Genomic DNA, 20,587 nt, shown 5'->3' with positions numbered 1-20,587 from the left:
CTGCTTTCCTTACCCCATGAGTCGCAGCAGCTACGACACCTCCCTCTCATAACATGGATGAATAATATTTATGTACAACTCTGTAGATGATATAGGAGCAACTGGTAATCATAGCTACAGTATCTGCAATTAAAGTGTTATGTGCAAAGTATGACGGAGGAGGGGGGAAAAAGCTACTGGGCTGTGCTCTTCATCTAAACTATTTCTCATCTATCGCTGTGGTCGTCTGTGTGAGGGAGACACATATTTCACCTGTCCTACAGTATGATAACAAGATTAAACGTGGATGGACAAATATTTCCAGCTAGAATGAGTTGCAGGCATTCAGAGCGATGGCTGGAGGAAGGTCGTTTTCCCCTGCAACCATTTTTTTTGTTCTTCAAATAACTACACTGTACTTTACAGTGCACTCAATGACCACAGTAAGCACCAAAAGTTCTCTAAATATCATCATGACTAGTTGCATTGCTTCTAACTACTCTACATACTCAAAGGTAGCCAAGTAAGACAGCACCTCAGGTTGAGACAACCCTAAGGGAAGCGAAAATGTAAACGCTTGCTTTACAAAAATAAAGTCAACTCACTAATTATGGGTTAAACATACAGTAGAAATAGCTGGCCTTCCTTATAAAAATATAGTGATTTCTTTGTCAACAGTTCTTGGATTATTTGCAGGGTGCCGTGGGGGGGGGGGGGGGGCTGGAGGAGCGTGGCAGTGCTGAGCAGGACTGGGTGTGTCGCCAAGGGGGGGGGGGGGGGTATGCGGTGACAGGCTGTCCCTCTCAGTGCCTGCAGGTCCAGGTTAGCCGCTGCCCTTAGTGGATGTTGAGGTTGTGGAAGTGATCGAACGTGGCGCCCAGGGCCCAGCTAGTCTCCACGTTGTTGACCTTCTTGGCGAGCTGGAGGGACAAGAGCACGGAGGTTAGTCTGTTGTCGTTGTTTTATGTTGAATATCTGATGTATCAATGTGTTCCCCTGTTAACATCAACAATGATAAAAAATGTTCCCCTCCTGTTTGGTTCAGTTAAGTTAGTTATCGAAAAATAATACATCTCAACTGTTGAGTTAATCTGAGTGTGTGGCCCTGTCCCCTCGCTGTGCACGTGCCCTGTCCCCTCTCTGTGCAGATGTCCCCAATGCCCTGTCCCCTGGCTGTGCACGTTTCCCCAATGCACTGTCCGCCTCTCTGTGCACGTGTCCCCAGCGCCCTGTCCCCAGTGCCCTGTCCCCTCTCTGTGCACGTGTCCCCTCAATGTGCACGTGTGTCCCCAGCACCCTGTCCCCTCTCTGTGCACATGTCCCCAGTGCATGTGTCACCTCTCTGTGCAGGTGTCCCCAATGCCCTGCCCCCTGGCTGTGCACATGTGTCCCCTCTCTGTGCACATGTCCCCTCTCTGTGCATGTGTCCCCAGCGCCCTGTCCCCTGACCGTCTCACCTGCAGCACTGTGTTGTCCTTGAAGCCGAAGCCCTCCTTCAGCAGGCAGGTGATGTAGGTCATGTCCATGCACAGGAAGGGGCTGATGGGGCGGTACTTGGTCATCTTGTTGCACACTAGAAAAATACCAAAGTAACAAAGTGACGATGAGTGAGAGGTGGTGGGGGCACTACATGAACACAGAGTCACACACCCCTGACAGAACGCAGGGACGGGGGGGACGTAGGCGTGAGGCGGAGAGAGGGTGGTCTGGTCTCGCATCACACACACACACACACACACACACTGTGTCAGTAGAGTGTTCCGTGCGAGAGAGAGGTCACGCTCGTTTCTCTAACCCGCGTGCTACAACGCGGTTCAAAGACGACCGCGGCCTGTTTTGTTTTTCTGTTACCTGACTGAACAAGGGGGTGTGAGAAGGAGCGAGTGTGCCCAGGGAAGGAGGGGGGGGAGTGTGTCCAGGGAGGGGGGGGGTAGTGTGTCCAGGGGGGGGGTGGGGGGTGCCCAGAGGTCAGCCATGTTGGTGAGACCGGGGCCAGGGCAGGAAGGTGGGCGGCAGAGCAAAACAGACTTGTACAGAGTGTATCTCAGCCTACCCCCCCTTCCCTCCTCCTGTGTTGTGTGGCTGTCAGGTAGCCTCCAGCCTCCAGCTAGCCAGGAGAGACAGAGCTCTTTGGGTCGGTTGCCAGCTGCCCACCCTCCCTCTGCCAGACCTGTTCCTCCAGGGACCATGTGACCAGTGTTCTCGCAATGCTGACAGACTTGCATAACCCCACACACCCACAACACCAACTCAATCCTGCAAAGCCACAGCAGCATTCATCTGGTGCAAGGCAAGCAAAGGGCATTTATAACGCCTATACGCATCCAGCAGATGTATCCAAGGTTATGTGTCTATCAAGTGCCAGGGTCACTTTCCACTTCACACTGGATTACAGGTAAATGTTGACGTGTTTACAGACATTCAGTGTGAATGTGTATACTCATGAGTACATTCATGAATAAGACATTTCACCCAATGGTCTATTACACTGAAATGACTAAATGAAATGAGTCAATAAAGGCCAATGTTACAATTGGGCCAAGATATTTGGGCACAAAACAAGGTAGAGTGTTTGTGTGAGTTAGTTAGAGAACAGTGTGTTTTTGCAGGAATACTTTGCGGTCTGAGGGGAATGATATTTTGTGAAGCCTGTGAGATTGTTGGATTGTTGGGTGCAAATAAACACACCTAGGGCACTGGTTTGTACAATGTGTACTGCATCAAGTATCGGCCAAGGTGTGAGCGAGAAAATAAAAAACCTTGGGTCTCTCACCTTCTTTGGCTCTCTTCTTGAAGTCCCTGACTTCCACCATGCCACCTCGATTGGCATCTGTAGGACAAAAACAAGAAAAACAACATGACTTTTTCTTCCCTCAGTTTCAACAGTAGCCATTGCACGTCATCTGAGCCAAGTTCAAAAGTTGATAGATGTGGGTGGCTTTGGCCATTTTGTACACAAACTTTCGACAACATTGGGGTTTTGGATAAAGTAAGCTAACCAGTCATGAAAAAAAAATCTACCAGTAAAAGAACCCTTGAGAAGAAAATAATAAAAAAATAAATCTATTTCCAACATCCTGTTTGTGTTTTTACTGGGTTTTAACATTGAAATGTGATGTCGGCGCTCTGCTCTGTGTGGACTCACCAATGAGGCCTGACTCCACAGCTCTGTCAAAGTAGTAGGAGAAGGCATAGAAGATGCTGCTGCCCTTCACCTCGAACGGCTGGTGCACGATGCCTTTCACCACCCTCATCACCTCGTAGTAGCACAGCTTGTACCCGGCATAACCTGGGGAGAGACGATGGTAAATGGTCAAATGGACTGACTTACATAGCGCCTTATTCCAAAGCGCTTTACAATGGCCTCTCATTCACCCACTCACACACACCAATGGCGAGGGCAAGCTACCGCGCAAGGGAGCGATTTGGGGTTCGGTGTCTTGCCCAAGGACAACTCGACATCCGGGGATCGAACCGCTGATCTGCCGACCTTGCGATCATTAGCCGCCGGCTCAACCTCCTGCTCCACAGCCGCCCCCACAATGTGACATAGCTGTCTCTTTATAACATTCATTCATCGGCACGGCTGGTCCGGAGGTTCTGGAGGAATGCACTGGGGAGTCTGAGGCTTCGGGATGAGGTTAGCTCCGGGCTCTCACCAGAGAAACTAGACAAGGAAGCGTTCACAGCACCCCGGGATGGGTTTTGGTCGGTCCGACCGGAGAAACCGACGCGCTGACAGGGGCAGCAGTTAACAAGGCCCTCTCGGGCTATCTATTTTTACCACATAATTGTTAGCGGTCAAGATCAAGCCCCGCTCGTCACACTAGAGAAATTGCAGCTCTGGTTACTAACCTAGTATCTTTTGGCTTACATGACTGTGGTATGGGAGTGTTGCATTATTTGTGGAGTTTTTAACTGACAGTTTTCCTTTCGTTTAAGTACACGGTTCGGTTGTGTGTTATAATTGTTCAAAGGCCTGTGTGTGTGTGCAGAGAGACAGAATGACAGCATTCACTTGGCTCCACCGAGCCGGTGGCTCTGGAAGGACAATGTTCTCAGACACACAACGAACCCTTCATACCGACAATACAATGGGGGCTTTTCCTGTGACTTGTCTCCTCACCATCAGGAATGCCGCTGACTTGGTAGGTTATTCCCCCGAAGGTCACGTCCTCTCTGAACTTCTTGGGGAGGCAGGAGCTCGTAAACACTTTCCAATCTAGACCTGGAAGGGTGAAGAATAGATATATATTATATATATATATATATATGCCATTTAACTGACGCTTTTATCCAAAATGACTTGCACTGCATCGAGTGCATATATTTGTCAGGATATATATGGTCTCAGCGGGACTCGAACCCACAACCTAGGCATTGTTAGCGCCGTGCTCTACCAACTGAGCCACAGAGGCCCACAAAGATAAGTTATAAGAAGATAAGTTATAAGATTTAGTCTAAAAATGATACTATTTGTATTTGAGTCTGATTAAGTCTGATTAAGACAGTAAATATGACAGTTTACTGTACGTGTAGAAGAAGTATAATACACACCATCAGCACCCAGAGCCCCAAGAGTTGCCAGTCGAGCTGCAAAGAGTCCGTTTCCAAGGTAACTGAGAGGGAAATATGAAAATACAGTACATAAATGACAACGCTAAAACACTGTAGTAGTGCAATACTAAGACATACTGTAACGGTACACCAGTGGTTTGTCACCTACCTGTGAGTGTAGAGCTGATAGGTGCTGTTGAACATGTTGATATTGGCAATGTAGCTGGGTGGAGCAGAGAAAACTGTTTTCTGCGGGGGACGAGAGAAAGAAGGTGTTGAGTGATCACATGATAACACGCTCAGTGACAATTATCACTATCTTTGGAAAAACACCATTCAAGAAAAACCAACAACCGAGTTGTTTTATGCACTATTTACCTTGGACTTTGGGAGGAACGTGATCTGGGTCGATCCACCGCCCAAATCCAGGATTCCCACAGTCTTCCTGGTCTTGGCGTACAAGTGACCTAAACCAAACACAGTGACTCAAGTCAAACACATAAAACCCCAAAATAGCTAACTTTAGCGGAGATGCTAATCCATCATCACTATAAACAGAATACACAAGACGCCATACATTTATTCAACGGCTACTTTCTTTTGGGTGAATCTGATTAATTCGTTTTCCAACCACCTGTCTGTGGCGAGAGGAAAAATGGGGCTATGTTTGTTGTTTGTAGGCCATCGAATGTTTTTTTTTATACATTTACAGTATATACATATCCCGCTGATTATGCTAACATGCTGTAAAATGCGAGGGGAATATTGCGTCCCTCCGTGACCAGATGGTAGCCAATGAGTCAGAGATCTGCAGGTCTGCAGAGTCAGGAGGCAGGAGACAGTAGTCTCTCACTGCCGGGGCGACTGTGTACAGTGCAGACCTCAGGTATGACCTCTCTGACCATTAACACCACCGTAGCAAAATCATGAGCAAAGCCTCACCTGTCAGAAAGTTCACCGTCACCCAGGCCAGGACTCCTACGAGCGAGAGAGAGAGAGAGAGAGCGAGAGGGAGAGAGAGCAGAGGAAGAGAGAGCGAGTGTCTGTATTATAAGACTTTCACTTGAACAGAATCATGTAAAGTTAGTCAGCCATTTGTGGCGTTGCTTAAGAGGACAGACGACTCAAACTATTAAAGGGATTTAAGAGAAAATGTACTAGTTTTGAATTGTTTTAGTACTGCTACTGCATTAGCAATGTTCGTCTGACATGTTAGGATCCTAGACAGGTAATAGACGCCGCCTCAGATGTCTGGTTATGTATGTCGTAAACTGAGAGTAATGAATTGCACATCTGATGAATCACGACTTAGTAGAGGGTGTCTTAATGAGTGATGTGGAAGATCACTTAATATTGGGCGTGGGAAGGTCCTTCAGACAAGGTTATTTAATTGCCTCAACGAGGTAGAAACAGACCTCTTATAAAAAAACTTTTATGAGGACAGTGGTTGCTACAGCATTGTAGCATAAACACCTAAACACCTGTTTCTAACACTACTTAAGCGATACGCACTAATCCTAGCAATGTCTACAGTTCAACAGTTGAAGTCTGTAACCGGCTATACCACCAACATCTATTAAACAGAGTGATTAAACACAGATGTTTGTAATAGGCCCTCTAATACGACATACCTTCATTTGTTCCGTTCATTATGGACACGCTGTTGTTTGGGACGAAGAAGGGAGACTCGTCAAAGACTTCCCGAACCTACGGAGGAGAGAGAGAACAAATGTGCAAACGATTTAAGAACATTGTAAATAAAAAGCTGAATAAGAGAGAGAGAAAAAAATAATAAAGTAGTGCCAGGCAGTGACCTTAGGTATCCTCTATCTAGAGTCAGGAGGCGTATTGGAGTAAAATTAGTCTGAGAGTTGACCGAACTGTAAAACCACAAGCACGGCTGGAAGCAGCAGCAAGCAGCAGCACAAATTTAATAATTTAATCCAAATTACATATATTCCACTACTCCAGACAACCCCACAACAGCTGGTTTTTGCTCATTGATGGCCACCAAAGTGGGCAGACTTTTCACCCCCACCACCCCTCCCCCCCGCCCCCTTTTCTTATTTCTCTTCCTCAAGGACACTTGTAAGCACTTAGCGGTTTCGCGTCCCCGATTCCTCGGTCGGTTGGGACTGGGCCGTGCCAAACCGTCTGAGGAGAAAAACGGAGGGAAAAACGTGCCGCCGCCGGCCGCCTCACCTCTTCCAGCAGAGCGCTGGCTTTCTCGTCTGGCAGGAGGCGGAGTCCCGCCGTGGCTTTCAGGACCACCGGGGTCAGCTTCCAGTCGTCCTCTGGCACCGTCTTCTTCGCCACCTTCAGGAGCTGTCTGATCGTGTTCCCGCCCTGGATGGGGAGGTTAGAGAGCCATCATCATCATTCACAAACGCGTGGTCGGTTCCGGGCAGGGATCTCAACGCTCGAGCACAAAAAAGACCACTTCAAAGCAAAATGCTACTAGTAGTATGTCTCTACTACTACTACTACTGCTGCTGCATCTGGCTGTACTTTACTGACCCCAACAGAGACCTGGGGCATACACTACATCAGCCAGCAGTAGTCATTACATCAGCAGTTAGTGTTAGCATCGGCGAAATCAATTCATGTAATTATGTGGTTGTGTAGGCTACATATTTCATCGAAATCACTGTGGTTTGGAGACTGGGAGGAATAATGTGTGGACAACTTATGGACAAACTTATTTTTCCCATAGTCTGTTATTATGAATGATGACAAAATCATACAGCATACATACCTCCTTAGGCTTGTCTTTATAGGCAGACAGACCGGGCTTCACAGCATGATACATCTCATTGTCCAGAACTGGCAGCTCAACTAGAAAGAGGGAGATTTCCATTGTCAAGGTCAAGCAAGCAAAAGACCAGCCATCAACAAATTACATTTAACATTAATTAATTAAATTAATAATACTCAATAATGACCACACATTGATATGGCACTTCTCCAACCACTTGTGTTTAACAAATGAGAAGAAAAAAATACTAAATACAGAGCACGTCTGTGGTATAATATTATTATCATTACTACAGTGCAGGTATGTCTGTAGTCACGGTTCAGTCACATGGGGCAGATGAAGAAAACAACAAACTCAGCGCCTTTTGCGTTCAGTCTTGCCCATCGCTCTCTCGCTCTCTCGCTCTCTCTCTCTCTCTCTCTCTCCCCACCCTGACGGCACATGTTTGTCTTCGCACCGCAGAGCGAATGACCCAACAGCAAACACAGACACTCTGGGGGAAGACGGCGCTGTGTGGAAAGCCCTATTGGCTCCCGGGGAACTGAGGCTGAGGAGACTGAGAGAGAGAGAGAGAGAGAGAGAGAGAGAGAGAGAGAGAGAGAGAGAGAGAGAGAGAGAGAGAGAGAGAGAGAGAGAGGAGAGAGAGAGAGAGAGAGAGAGAGAGAGAGAGAGAGAGAGAAAGAGAGAGAAAGAGGGAAAAAAATAAACACTCACCTGGGTCTTTTTGAATAAACCTGTAGATGTGGATCCGGGTTCCTGTGCTCCCGGCGTCGAACATGATGCCATAGAACGTGCGGCTGAAGTTGCCGCGGTGGGAGCCATGGACGATCTCAGGTAGGAGCTCAGGAATGAGTTCAGGGAGAAGTTCAGGCAGAAGTTCAGGCAGAAGTACTTCGGGCAGGACTTCGGGAAGGACCTCGGGAAGGACCTCGTGCAGGACTTCAGGCTGGGCTTCAGGCAGGAGGTTCTCCATATTGGCCGAGTGCTCGAGGTGGCGGTAGCGGTGGTGATAGTAGGTTGCCTGCGCTTTGAAGTTCCCAGCCAGAAGCCACATGGACACTACTGTTAGCAGCAACATCTGAGGAGACATCGTTTTCACACCCGTGAAAAAGAGAGAGAAAGAAAGAGACTGGTGCCTTTTTAAAAAAAGAAAAAAGCAAGCAAAAAAAAGTGACTTTCTGGTGGATAAAGGTTGAAAACTGTCCCTTTTAACAAGTTAATCTTGCTGAGAGGAACAGCTCAGTGTGCAGGCGCACCGGTCTTCTGAGGTGATGAGAGGAGAGAAGAGAGGAGAAGAGAGGAGAGGAGGAGAGGCAGCAGGAGAGACAGACAGAGTGGGGACTGATGCACACTCAGGACTGTCTGGTCATCTGTTTACAGTATATAAAGACATAAGGACTTGGCACGTGGCCAGGCCAACAGAAGCCATCGACCAATCCTGGGAGGACATTCCATCTCAGTTCCTCCAAGAGTCCCCCCTTCTGACAGGGCTGGATCCTGAATACCTGCTTACCAGCAGCATTTCAGCTTTTTTTCTTTCTCAGACGCTTAATTTGGTAACATGCTTTTTTTTTTATCTTTAGTGGGCAAACTGGAGCCAAAAGTCCCCCTAAAAGAAGAAAGAACAAGGATGTATCAGAACATCTAAACCAATGGCTGACAGAAACTTAGAGCAATGGTCTTAAAATACATTTTATTGGTGTATTTAATGAAGACTTACAGGCTAACTCGCCTATTACTACAATTCCGTCCCCTCTACAAGTATCTTTGACGTTCACAAGAACACATTACTCAAATTCACTGTTTTCCTTAAATAAGCAGTGATGTAAGAATGTGGTTACATTGGAGTAGACTTGACTTGTTAATGTGAAGATCATGTTGCTTGTAAGGTATATAGAAATGGCTAGTTACTTAGCATTTTCAAACAATGCAATTTTTCCAAAACAAAGTCATTTATTTCATGACTCATAACTGAAAGAAAAGTTGCTTGTAAGATATATAGAAACTGCTAGTTACTTAACTTTTTCAAACAAAGCCATTTTTCCAAAACAAAGTCATTTATTATATGACTCATAACTGAATAATAAGAGGCATAGCTTTAAAAATTAGACTACTCTAGATCTAGCTAATCTACTGTGGTGAGGATATACAGCATAATTGCATTATACTCATTCAAACAAGAAAACCTCAAAAGTGAATTAAATATCGGAAAATATGAAAAATATGAGATATGATTCATTGTGTGGTAGAGGAGTTAGGTTGCTAGGTGACGACCCATTTTGACAAAAGGACTGACAGGAAGGAGAGTTACACCTCTGAATGTGCATTGCAACACACCACAAATCGTTTTTCAGTCTAGATATTACAATACAGTCTGTGCAACAGTCATGACGTGTGTGAGAATGACCTCATTACAAAATCTGCCGAAGCCCTTTAAACCCCAACTAAAAACTTTTTCCAAAAGATGTGCAAATGCAACTGTTGCTCTCTCCAACTGGCATAAATGTGAAAAAGAATGTTAGCAATCATCTCACTCCCACTCATCCCTGCGCTGACCACAAGTTTTTGCGAGGGAGAAATATTTAAAGGCACGTTTCACAGGACCAAAGCATGAAAAGCATGAGTGGCGTTTCTCAGTTTTAGGTGGGTGGCTGCCTGGCACGACGTCTTAAACCATGAATCTATCAGATAAAGCATGGCAAAGCTATGTTGACAGTTTCTGGTTGGGTTTCTGAGAGAGGGGAGAGAGAAAGGCAGTCAAGATGTGAACACAAGCACTTCAAGCAGAGCTAGCGTACTCTGCTAACTCAAGAGACCTCATTTGAACTGGGGCTTTTTTACAACAGAGTGGGATTTCCTTCCAACCCCGTCAGAAGTCGCTGTGACTTCTGTGAAGACAGATTAGGATTGAGACGTGTATACTACACACACAACTCTCTCAACTCACTCGAGCTGGTTTGCTGTCTTTCACTCAACTCTGAGAGCCTCTCTGCTACTAATGATAAAGCTTGTTGGTTCACCACAGTACGACACCGGGTGAGTGAAGCCCACACCGTCGGAGGAGAGGAGGCATGTGTCAACCAGCTGGGACTGGAGGAGGCGGGGGTCCTGCAGCACAGCGGGACTTGAGGAGCAGGGAGAGGAGGTCTACAGGGAGGAGGTCCATAGAGAGGAGGTCCTGGGGGAGGAGGTCCAGGGAGAGGAGGTCCTGGGGGAAGAGGTCTACAAGGAGGAGGTCCATGGAGAGGAGGTCCACAGGGAGGACAGTCAGGGGAGAGAGAGAGGGGTGGGGCTTGGCACGGACACTCACCCATCATGCCATTCCAATCCGGGGACACTCCGCCGTGCAGAAAGCGCTGCTCCAACACTGTAATTTGGACTAAAAATATTGCACTTTCTTTCCTCCACTTCTTTTCAATCCTGTGGCTCACCATTATGGTCATTTCTCCCCCTATCAAAGCATGCATGTGCAGGACCTCTCATTGACTTGTGTGTGTGTGTGTGTGTGTGTGTGTGTGTGTGTGTGTGTGTGTGTGTGTGTGTGTGTGTGTGTGTGTGAATCCACTCACTGCAGAGATATTGTGACTTTGTTGTGTCAACCATATTACGATGCTCCACCATGGTTGAATTTAACAGGTTGCTACTCACAGCTCACACTTTCAAAAAACAACAACACCGTGTGTCATATTAGAATCCCTCACTGTTGTGCAGAAGCCGTGATGTCTTGCCTGCAATTCACTGTCCTCCGTGCTGTTATCTCCCAGCTCCTCTGTCTGTGGTCCTCTGTGGGAAAATTCTTGCCCTAGCTGTCAAAGACAAGAGTACTAATTAAAGTTCAGACGTACTGTAACTAGACATACTGTACTAACTGTACACTGGTTACTAAAGGAATTTATGATTTTGGATCATGCCTGTGTTTTGACGGGTCTGGGCCACCTTACAGAGCTTAAGAGTACACACACAGTAGTGTTTATGGTGTGTGAGTCAAAGCATAAACAAAGCATAGCTCTTTACCATATCCTCATGTTGCAATTACAATTACTCCAGAGGTGAGTCAAGGAGAGGTGAGCCAAGATCTAAATGACTAAAGTGGGTTGGGTTGTTCGACTTTGAAAATGACTGTTTAACAATGAACTACGTGATATATAGCGATATGTGTGTTCTGTTCAAATGTTCACTGCAGCTGCTGAATTGGGCTAAACCATTGGATTCAGAATGTGGGTTATCTAACGGTTCCCTTCCAAACGCTGAAGGGAATGAGGCGGCATTATAAACAGTGTGACATAGCATAACATCCAAGACACCCAATAAAATGTAGTATTAAGATGTATCCTGTGTACAAATGTTAGTGTTTTGTCTCGACTTAACCAATGGCTGTAAAGCGCAAGAGGTGACCCAAGCTTTGTAATCTACGCCGAGCAATCTATTATTAATATGGTGCAATGTTACCCTCAGGAATGCCATGTTTGTGGGTGTCCTACCCCCAAAGTCTATTGAAGAGATGTAAACCTTGTCATTACAATTCCAATGATAATGACAGCTTCCCGAGGTTCAGGGTTATTTCAGTTTGACTCTGCTCGCTGTCATAGCAATTAGCTTTAAATTTAGTCCCCAAACTCATGTGCATGATGCCAGTGCAAAAAAGCTATATGCCTTAAGCTTACAGTAGCTACACCCTGACATTTTACGATATTTACTTGTTTTGTTCTATGTTTCGTGAAGAATGTTCCCTGGGTCCTCTCCAGTCTCTTAACACAACCCATTTGGGAACTCGATGAACAAGGGCCATGCAGTGTGACAATGGTTCTGGACTGAAATAATGACCTGCTCTAACTATATATTGTTTGTTGCAGTTGGATTGGACTTTTGTGGCATATCCACAATTGCTGTAATCTAACCAAACATCTGTGTGATCTGAATGGTTTTGCGACCTGTTAGTGGTTTACAGTTCCTCTCGGGACACCATACCCAGGGGGCGGACGTCATGTGCAAACCCGATCCTGTTTGAAACATGTATCATGTATCATAACGCATGTAACATGTATCATGTAAACGCAGTGTCCATATCTAGCAGGCCTTCGTGTGTTTCCCAATTTAGTTAGGCAAAATAAAATCCTTGTAGCTTACATTTTGTGCACGCTTTAATGGCATGTAATGGGCATGTAAAAATGTCATCCTTCATGCATATGTGTGTAAACACCGATATGAAACAAAACACAAAACATGTTCTTATGTTTAGATGCATCGTTTGGATTCCAACAAGTTGCACTGCATTTGGTCATTTAGTGAAACGTTAGCTTTCCTTGACAGTCTGCAGGTGTACCATGCATAGCCTACCTGTCATGTTTACCAGGGTCTCGTGCTCACGACCATTGACAGCAGCTGTGGCCAAGGTTCCTATCGGGGTTGCCAGATGGGGCGTGTTACCGCCGAATGGGCTACTTTTGATCACACTGAGTCGGGGGGGAAAAGCTTTTGGGCGGGTTGGGCTGGATAAATGAGCAATTAGGCGGTATCAAAATGTCAGTGCCTGAAAGTTACAAAATGCGTTTAGTTAAAACACACACCCTATGCAATAGTTGCGTTTCTAGACCGGAACGGCCTGCAGATTAAACACGTGGTGGGCATCGCTACAGGTGGTGCTAGCGTTATGGTCGGGAACAAATGATTGGGTTTTCATCCTCATACTCAAAGGAAAGCAGCCAAGTTTACAGCCTCTTCGCTGTGTTTGCCACTCGCTAGATATAGTCGCAAAAAAGGCCATGCAGCTTCTCCCCAGCAACCTTGAGTATGATCAGGGAAACCTACCTTTCGTTAGTGTTGGCAGACTGCATTGATAGCATTGTTGAACAAGAGGATGCTCTCAGACTTCACTTTTTTGGGTGGATTTAGCTGTTTTTAAGACTGGTTAGGCTGGAAATTGCCAATCCCATCAGGCAACCCTGGTTCCTATGGCAACGAGATTGTACACAAAGTGTCAGTGCAGTGGCATGAAGTGGTAGACAGGCTTGCTAAATAACTTGGTGTCAAATAATAGCTCATTCATTTGTTTTTTAATTCATTCATTTATCTTCCATAACATATCATCCATAACAATGCCCAAGAAGAAAGGAAAGAAAAAAGGAAAGAAGGCGAAGGGGTAAGACTTGTTTGCCTCTAACTTTTAGCAACAGTAGCTGGCTAGCTACCTACTGGCTTTAGTACTGACCTGCTAGCAGCTAAAACGTTTACTAATAACCTTTACAATAATGATATTAATAATAATAATAATAATAATAATAATAATAATAATAACCTTTATTTGTATAGCACTGTTCCTGCAAACGTTGCAGCTCAAAGTACTTTAACATATCCTCACGGCATAAACAAATAAATAATAGAACAATAATAGTAATCAATAAAACACACAATAGCAATAATATAAACTAATATAACTAGAACATTATTCATTCAATGTCCCTATTTCATACCTAGGAAAGGAAAAAAAGAAGGCAAACTGGAGTCCAAATCGGACAAAGAGTCGGACATTGAGAAAGCGAAGGCCAACGCGGCTCTGTGGGAGGCGAGGCTGGATGTCACGGAGAACTCTCGTGTGGAGTACCGGGAGGCCGCCCGCAGGCTGGCACGGGCCAACGACCAGCTCAGCAACCAGCAGTACCGCGCAGAGAAGGACACTGTGGACATCATTGCCTTCTTGAAAAGACAGGCTGCTGAGAAGGAGGAGAAGGTTTTGAAATAAGAAAATATGTGTGATAACACTGTAATTGGTACTCTAGTAACAACAACAACATTGCATTAACATGCTGTAATCCTGTAACATATTCATTGTCTCATTCATTTTTTATAGATTGCAAGGCTGGAGGAACAACTCAGAAGTCAGAAAACCAAAGCCCTGGAGGAGAGTGAGAATATTGTGAGTAATCTTGTGGGTATAGCCTCAAAATAAACAGTGGTCGTATCATCTGACACACTCAAAACACAGGGAGTGACTCACTAGACAGTTGACAGATAACAGGTCCGCAATGTAATAGGCAAGGCAAGTTTATTTGTATGGCACATTTCATACAACAGGGGCAATTCAAAGTGCTTTACATGCAGCATTAAATACAGCATTAATAACAACATTTGGTTAAAAACCAAGCGCTGTATCCTTAAGTATAGTATTCAATGAATCCCTTGTTCTGCAGGCGTTCTGCTAGGGTGTTGCTGCTGTCATAAATCAACAAAACCATACGGCATCTCAGCTGTATTGTGTCAGAACAATGGTGTTCTTTTTAGTTATGCAGACACTCTGCTTATTTACACATAGAAAAAGAAAACAAACATAAAACTCACAAACAAACCCCTATATTTATAGTTATGTAGTCTAACATTATGTTAATCTACCACTTCAGAAAAAAACACATAATTAAAATGTGCACGGTCTGGAGCCAACACAATCTAGTTTCGATATAAGTTATCTGTCCCTCACGTGCTATATAGATTGTGCTAAATTACTAGTGTGCCTTAAACTTTATTTCTGGATAATTTTGACAGCTGATCTCCAAAGAGAGCAGAATGCATTGCATTGATCGGAGTAAAGATCAAAAAACATCAGACTGCCATAGCAGCGGCCTAGCAGAGGAAGAAACTGTGCAGAAATGTGCAGCTTGGCCTGACAGCTGTTTTCCATCTAACATCCTCTTACTTCATGCTGGTAAAAATGAGACCCAATAAGCTTCAGAGAAATAAAAGAGGCTCGGTCTGGACCAACTTGAAACATCCCCATTTTTAGACATGCATGGCACTGTCACTTAAGCCCATGTTAGCACTAACCCTGGAAAATAAATATTGTTGTGGTTGACCCTAAAGACGGGGAGTTCAAGGCATGTCCCTTCAACCCCCCTTTTGCTCATTGTGAAGTGATAAAATGGTTCATCTCTCGACTGTCTTAGCGAATGGAAAACCATTGCATCAGGAGCGCTCAGAGAACGTGAGGGAGTGAGTGGCCTGGCCTATGTCTAAAAGGCGTCTGACATGTGCGTCTGAGCGTTGACAAAGTCTGCCAGCCAAACAATTATATCATCAACTGGTTTCCATTCATCCCACTGGGCCAGCGCCATATTCCGACAGCAATTAAAATACTGCACGATGTGAAAGTAAGACAAATGCAACCGTACGGAAAGCACAACTTAAATCCGGCAATTTCAAGACGGTAAGGAACATTTCAGAGCCAGCTGATGGTCATTTAATTGATCCCAGTCATGTCATTTGGCAGACTACAATCTATGGAAATATGTAGTACAGGGTTATATAGTTATCTGAAGAAGAATAACAATTAGGTATAACCTTATAATCAGATGGTTGAAAACCTCTAATTTAACCATCATGTGCATCATTGCGGTCACATGTTTTGCTAGCCACTCATCACTTTGGCCACTCTTTCACATTCTTGCTGTGTATCCTGAAGTCCACAGTAGCAGTTGCCTCTGGCAATTGGGCGTTTAGCTTGAGTGATCTGTGCTGAAACTGGGTCGGGTTGCAAAGGCCATGATCCATGGGAACCTTTTGATTTTCTTCCCATCTGTTATAACTGGGTTGTTCTCCGTTCCTGGAATCTCTCGGTTTACTGTAATTCTCAGAAAATAAAAACCTGCATCCGTTCTATTCACATACCGAACTTGATACATACTCAGTTTTTTCACATTGTATTAAGTGTACTTAGCTAACAGTTGATGTATTTGTATATTTTAACTGAATTTATGAATTGATATTATCATTTTTTCATCTGTGTCCATAATCCAATTATGTTAGGGGTAGTGGTATGTTAGGGGTAGTGGTGATCTAGTGGATAGTGAGTTGGACTGGTGATCGGAAGGTTGTGAGTTCTGCCTGAAACACTAGAACCACTAGTGTGCCCTTGAGTAAGGCACTTAGCTCTCAGTTACTCCAGGGGGAATGTCCTTGTAATTCGTAATTGTAAATCACTTTGGATTAAATGTGTCGGCTAAATGGCAAATTCTAAATCAAAATTCTGTTTGATTGTTGCAGGTTGCAGAGTACACGCTTAAAATCAACGAGCTGGAGGAGAAGTTCAAAAAGAGATCCAGTGAGTTCAAGATGATCCAGGGAGAACTGAAGATGATCAAAGAGTTTCGGATGAAGAAAGCCCAGATGGAGCAAGAGCTCAACAGCGTGAGAACAACAAGACGGATTAGAAAAACCTGCTCACATGCTCACAACCTATTTTGTACCTATATGATGCAACATTATCAATGACCATCATCCATCATTTTCTTTCAGATTAAAGAAAGCATGTACATAGCTGACAGGGAACACAAGGAAAGCCTAGCCAGAATGGAGCACAAGTTCTTCAGTGAAAAGGTAGGGCCTGTGCTTCACGGCTACACTTGCATTATTGTATACACAAACGTACACTTCCAAGGAGGCACGCATGCACATACATAGATACATACATACTGTACATACACACACACACACACACACACACACAGACATACATACATACATACACACACACACACACACACACACACACACACACACACACACACACACACACCTGAGGAACCCGAGGAAAGCTAACTAGCCATGGGCCAATCAAAGTCTTTTAATGGATTAATGGATATTGAGACATGGAGAGGCCTGAGTGAGTCAGAGAGAGAGAGAGAGAGCCCAGAGAGGAACAGTTGGTGACTGTGTGTCTCTCTTCCCCCTCTCCCTCCCTCCCTCCCCCCTTCCCCCCCACAGGTTCGCCTGGAGAAGGAGGCTGAGCAAAGGATAGCCCAGCTGGCTGAGAGGGCCCACAATGAAGCCATTGTGTGAGTGTCTCCGCTGTCCAATTACATAGGCTAATTTTACTCTTCAAACTGCACCGTCATGGCAAGTAGGGAAAAAATAAATGTATATATATATATACGTATATAAAACGTTTATTATCTTCACCACACTGGGCTCGTCTTCCTCCAGATAGTGTACATCACCTAAGCCAATGATTACATCCTCTGCTGCTCCTGTTCCGACAGATAGACGATGCACAGGAAAGAGAGTGCCCCGGTACGGAACAGTATGTGGGGAGACCTCTGTGTCTTTGTTTATTAGTTTTAAAGCCATATCAAGACAAAAAGGAATATACATTCAATTTAGAGTCAGTTATTTCATGGTCTGTGTATCGGTATGGCTGTCTCTAACGTTGACACTGGTGTGGCCTTAATTGTTATTCCATCGCCAATTCTAGACTTCTGATACTTTATAAATAGCAATTATAGCAATTTATAACATTTGAAGGTGCTTAACCTGGTGTTAAAACCAAGCAGTTTAATGTCAATTCATGTCGTGGGCCAAAGGACCTCAAAAGGAAATTCAAACCAGACCTATCCCCCCACCCCAAGGAGATGTGATGTCACCAATGTTTTTTTTTTACTCTACATTACCAGATCCCTCTATTTCACCACTACTCGACCACATTCGTCACCGTCGTTTGTGGTGTCAACATAACTTTAGACTGACAGGTAACATTGGCGGAGGTCCCCGATCATACCACAGAGACAGTTTGGTGACGGCAAGACACTGATTCCCCCCACCAAATCGCTCCCAATTTGGGCCGGTGCCTTGCATGGTGGCTTGCCGCCATTTGGTGTGTGAATGTGAGGCCATTTTAAAGCGCTTTGGAATAAGGTGCTATATATATTTGGGCGGCTGTGGCGCAGAAGTTAGAGCCGGCGTCTAATGATCGCAAGGTTGGCAGATCAGCGGTTCGAACCCTGGCTGGCCACATGTCGAGGTGTCCTTGGGCAAGACACCGAACCCCAAATTGCTCCCAATGAGCAGGCCGCCGCCTTGCATGCTAGCTTGCCGCCATCGGTGTGTGAATGGGTGTGTGAATGGGTGAATGAGAGGCCATTTTAAAGCGCTTTGGAATAAGGTGCTATATACAGTAAGTAAGTGCAGTCCATTTACCAAACTGGCAACATTGCGTGTTTTTTAAACTTATAGGCAGTTGGACGACGCATCGCGCTCTGTCTTCAAGGAGAACGTCCGTCTCACAGAGTCGCTCAGCTACCACGTGAAGGAGGTGGCGGACTTTGGGAAGACGACCGCGTCGCTGGCTGAGGAGAACGCCTCCCTGGCCCTGCACAAGGTCAGTACGGCGGTGGTGGCACCAGGGGGCACCACAGAGGGTAGCAAACAGAGCTGTTAGCATTTCCATGTCCTGGTAGACCCTGAACAAAGAGAACCCTCAACCTCAAATACATTATTATTATTATTATTATTATTATTATTAGTTAGTGTTTAAATCCTTTTCAGTAATGAAATGTATGTATGCGAGGTCTGTGTTGGACATATTTCAGATGGTATTTCCCCCTGGGTTTTTTATTTATTTGTGCTGAGGCCTGTTTGCTTTGCTTGTGGCCGTACGTTCCCCTCACCTTCACAGTGCTAGCCCAGTGTCTCTGAGGCCGGCGGTTGTGGTGAGTTTTTTCCACTGGGCTGCTGGGTTCCAAGTCAGTGGCTTCCCTCCTCAGTGTTTTCCGGCACTGTTTCTCTAAGGCAAACAAACACAGGGGACTGTAATCTCCCCTCTGATTAAGTCGATACAGCTAAGGGAAAGGATGAAGTCACCTCAGACTCTCAGTGTAGCCTCCCAGCACAAGTATAAGAACCCCCCCCCCTAAAAAAAACACTCTCAATGATAAGGTGTAGTGGGTTAATCTTAACTAATCATGTTGCTGAGTATCTTTAAAGAATAACTATCACTCGACAGCATGACATATCATGAATTTAACCCTTTTTTTGAGTACTATTGTTCTTTTATTTCTATTGCTGTTTTATCTTCATTGTTGTCTTTTGTTGTTGTTTTATCTCTATTGTTGTTTTATTTAGATTTTAAGCACATTGTGTCACATTGTTTTTGTGAGAAATGCGCTATACAAATGATTTGTTACTGTTTCACAACTCATCAACCCCCACACCCACCCCCACAGGAGACCAACGAGCTGAGGATGAAGGACAACGTGTCGCAGCTCAGGGCCCAGCGGGAGGAGATCGCCTCTCTGAAGGACAAGGTGGTCGTGCTGGAGCAGGCCCTGGGCGTCATGGCGGGGGAGTTTGAGCGGGACAGGGAGGAGACGCAGCGCAGCGCCCTGGTCAGGGCGCAGGCCGGCCGCGTGGAGCTGGACAAGCTGCAGACGCTGCTGGCCATGCGGGAGAAGGAGATGGGCCGCGTCAAGCGGCTGGCGCGCAGCGTGATGGAGCAGCGCACCGAGGTGGAGCTCTTCTTCCAGGCCGCCCTGGAGCAGGTGAAGCAGGAGATCAAGGCCAATCAGCTGCAGTACCGCCAGGAGGCTCTGGCGGCGTACCGCCGGAAGATGAGCGAGGCCCGGACGAGCTGCAAGGGGTACCCCCGCGTCCGCACCTTCCACAAGACCCCCCACAGCACCAACAGCGTCTACGCGGACCTGGAGGAGGCAGAGAAGTGGTGAGAGGCGGCTGGGGGGCGGCTGTGGCTCAGGAGGTAGAGCCGCCGTCTAACGATCGCAAGGTTGGCAGATCGGCGGTTCGAGCCCCGGCTGGCCTTGTGTCGAAGTGTCCTTGGGCAAGACACTGAACCCCAAATTGCTCCCGGTGAGCGGGCCGGCCGGCGCCTTGCATGGTAGCTTGCCGCCATTGGTGTGTCAATGTGTGTGTGAAGTCCATTTACCATTTACCATTAGAGGCGAGGGCAACACAACAGCTTGTTGTCTCACTGTGACGCCGCCACAACACCATGTAGCATAGCATTTGTAATGTCCGTCTGTATTCCCGTTCTCGCTCTTCTCTTGTGGGTTTCACAGCCATTTGAGTCACCCGCCAGCCTGGCCAGCGTATAATTCTACACGTCACCTCCCCCCCCCCCCGAACACAAACATTGCACACAGTTCACACGGTGATGTAGATTATTGCAGGTTTATGAGAGCACAACAGGATTAAGTTACTGTAGCGCCACTCGACTACAACTCAACATGACTGTAACCATGGCGACAGCCGCGATCGGTCAGCCACCACTCTTCCCATCCTCTCTCTCTCACTCTCTTTGTTTCAGGGACAATATACAAAGCAAGCAGGTGGACATCACCGAGCTCACGTGGGAGCAGAAGGAGAAAGTGCTTCAGCTGCTGTTCGCTCAGATGAACGGACAGAGAGTGAGGTAATAACGACAGCGGCACTACACGCTACGTGGTGGTGCGCTACTACGTCCTGAGGTGACAAGAGTAGGGCAGACAGGCTCGGTTTCATTTAGATTCATTCTTCTTTTCT

General features: G+C 45.9%; 2 protein-coding genes across 2 annotated transcripts; one reads left to right on the top strand and one right to left on the bottom strand.

Moving 5' to 3' along the window:
• Nucleotides 1-815: 815 nt before the first annotated feature.
• On the bottom strand, nt 816-8,381 carry entpd5a (ectonucleoside triphosphate diphosphohydrolase 5a; the record flags this gene model as incomplete). Its single annotated transcript, XM_080538985.1, has 13 exons — nt 816-899; nt 1,437-1,552; nt 2,753-2,809; nt 3,125-3,268; nt 4,106-4,207; nt 4,537-4,598; nt 4,706-4,785; nt 4,915-5,003; nt 5,479-5,514; nt 6,168-6,243; nt 6,739-6,882; nt 7,292-7,371; nt 8,006-8,381. The coding sequence occupies 13 exons, from the start codon at nt 8,379-8,381 to the stop codon at nt 816-818; spliced, it is 1,446 nt and encodes a 481-aa protein (XP_080395111.1).
• A 5,005-nt stretch (nt 8,382-13,386) lies between these two features.
• On the top strand, nt 13,387-20,481 carry LOC308164907 (basal body-orientation factor 1-like; the record flags this gene model as incomplete). Its single annotated transcript, XM_080538977.1, has 9 exons — nt 13,387-13,430; nt 13,766-14,018; nt 14,139-14,204; nt 16,322-16,465; nt 16,574-16,654; nt 17,042-17,112; nt 18,287-18,431; nt 19,276-19,769; nt 20,373-20,481. The coding sequence occupies 9 exons, from the start codon at nt 13,387-13,389 to the stop codon at nt 20,479-20,481; spliced, it is 1,407 nt and encodes a 468-aa protein (XP_080395103.1).
• Nucleotides 20,482-20,587: the final 106 nt, after the last annotated feature.

Source organism: Nansenia antarctica (genome assembly GCF_963989245.1).
Source record: "Nansenia antarctica genome assembly, chromosome: 1".
NCBI classification, from domain to species: domain Eukaryota; kingdom Metazoa; phylum Chordata; class Actinopteri; order Argentiniformes; family Microstomatidae; genus Nansenia; species Nansenia antarctica.
Note: the sequence above shows the minus strand (reverse complement) of the source record. Positions and strands in the feature narration are given on the sequence as shown.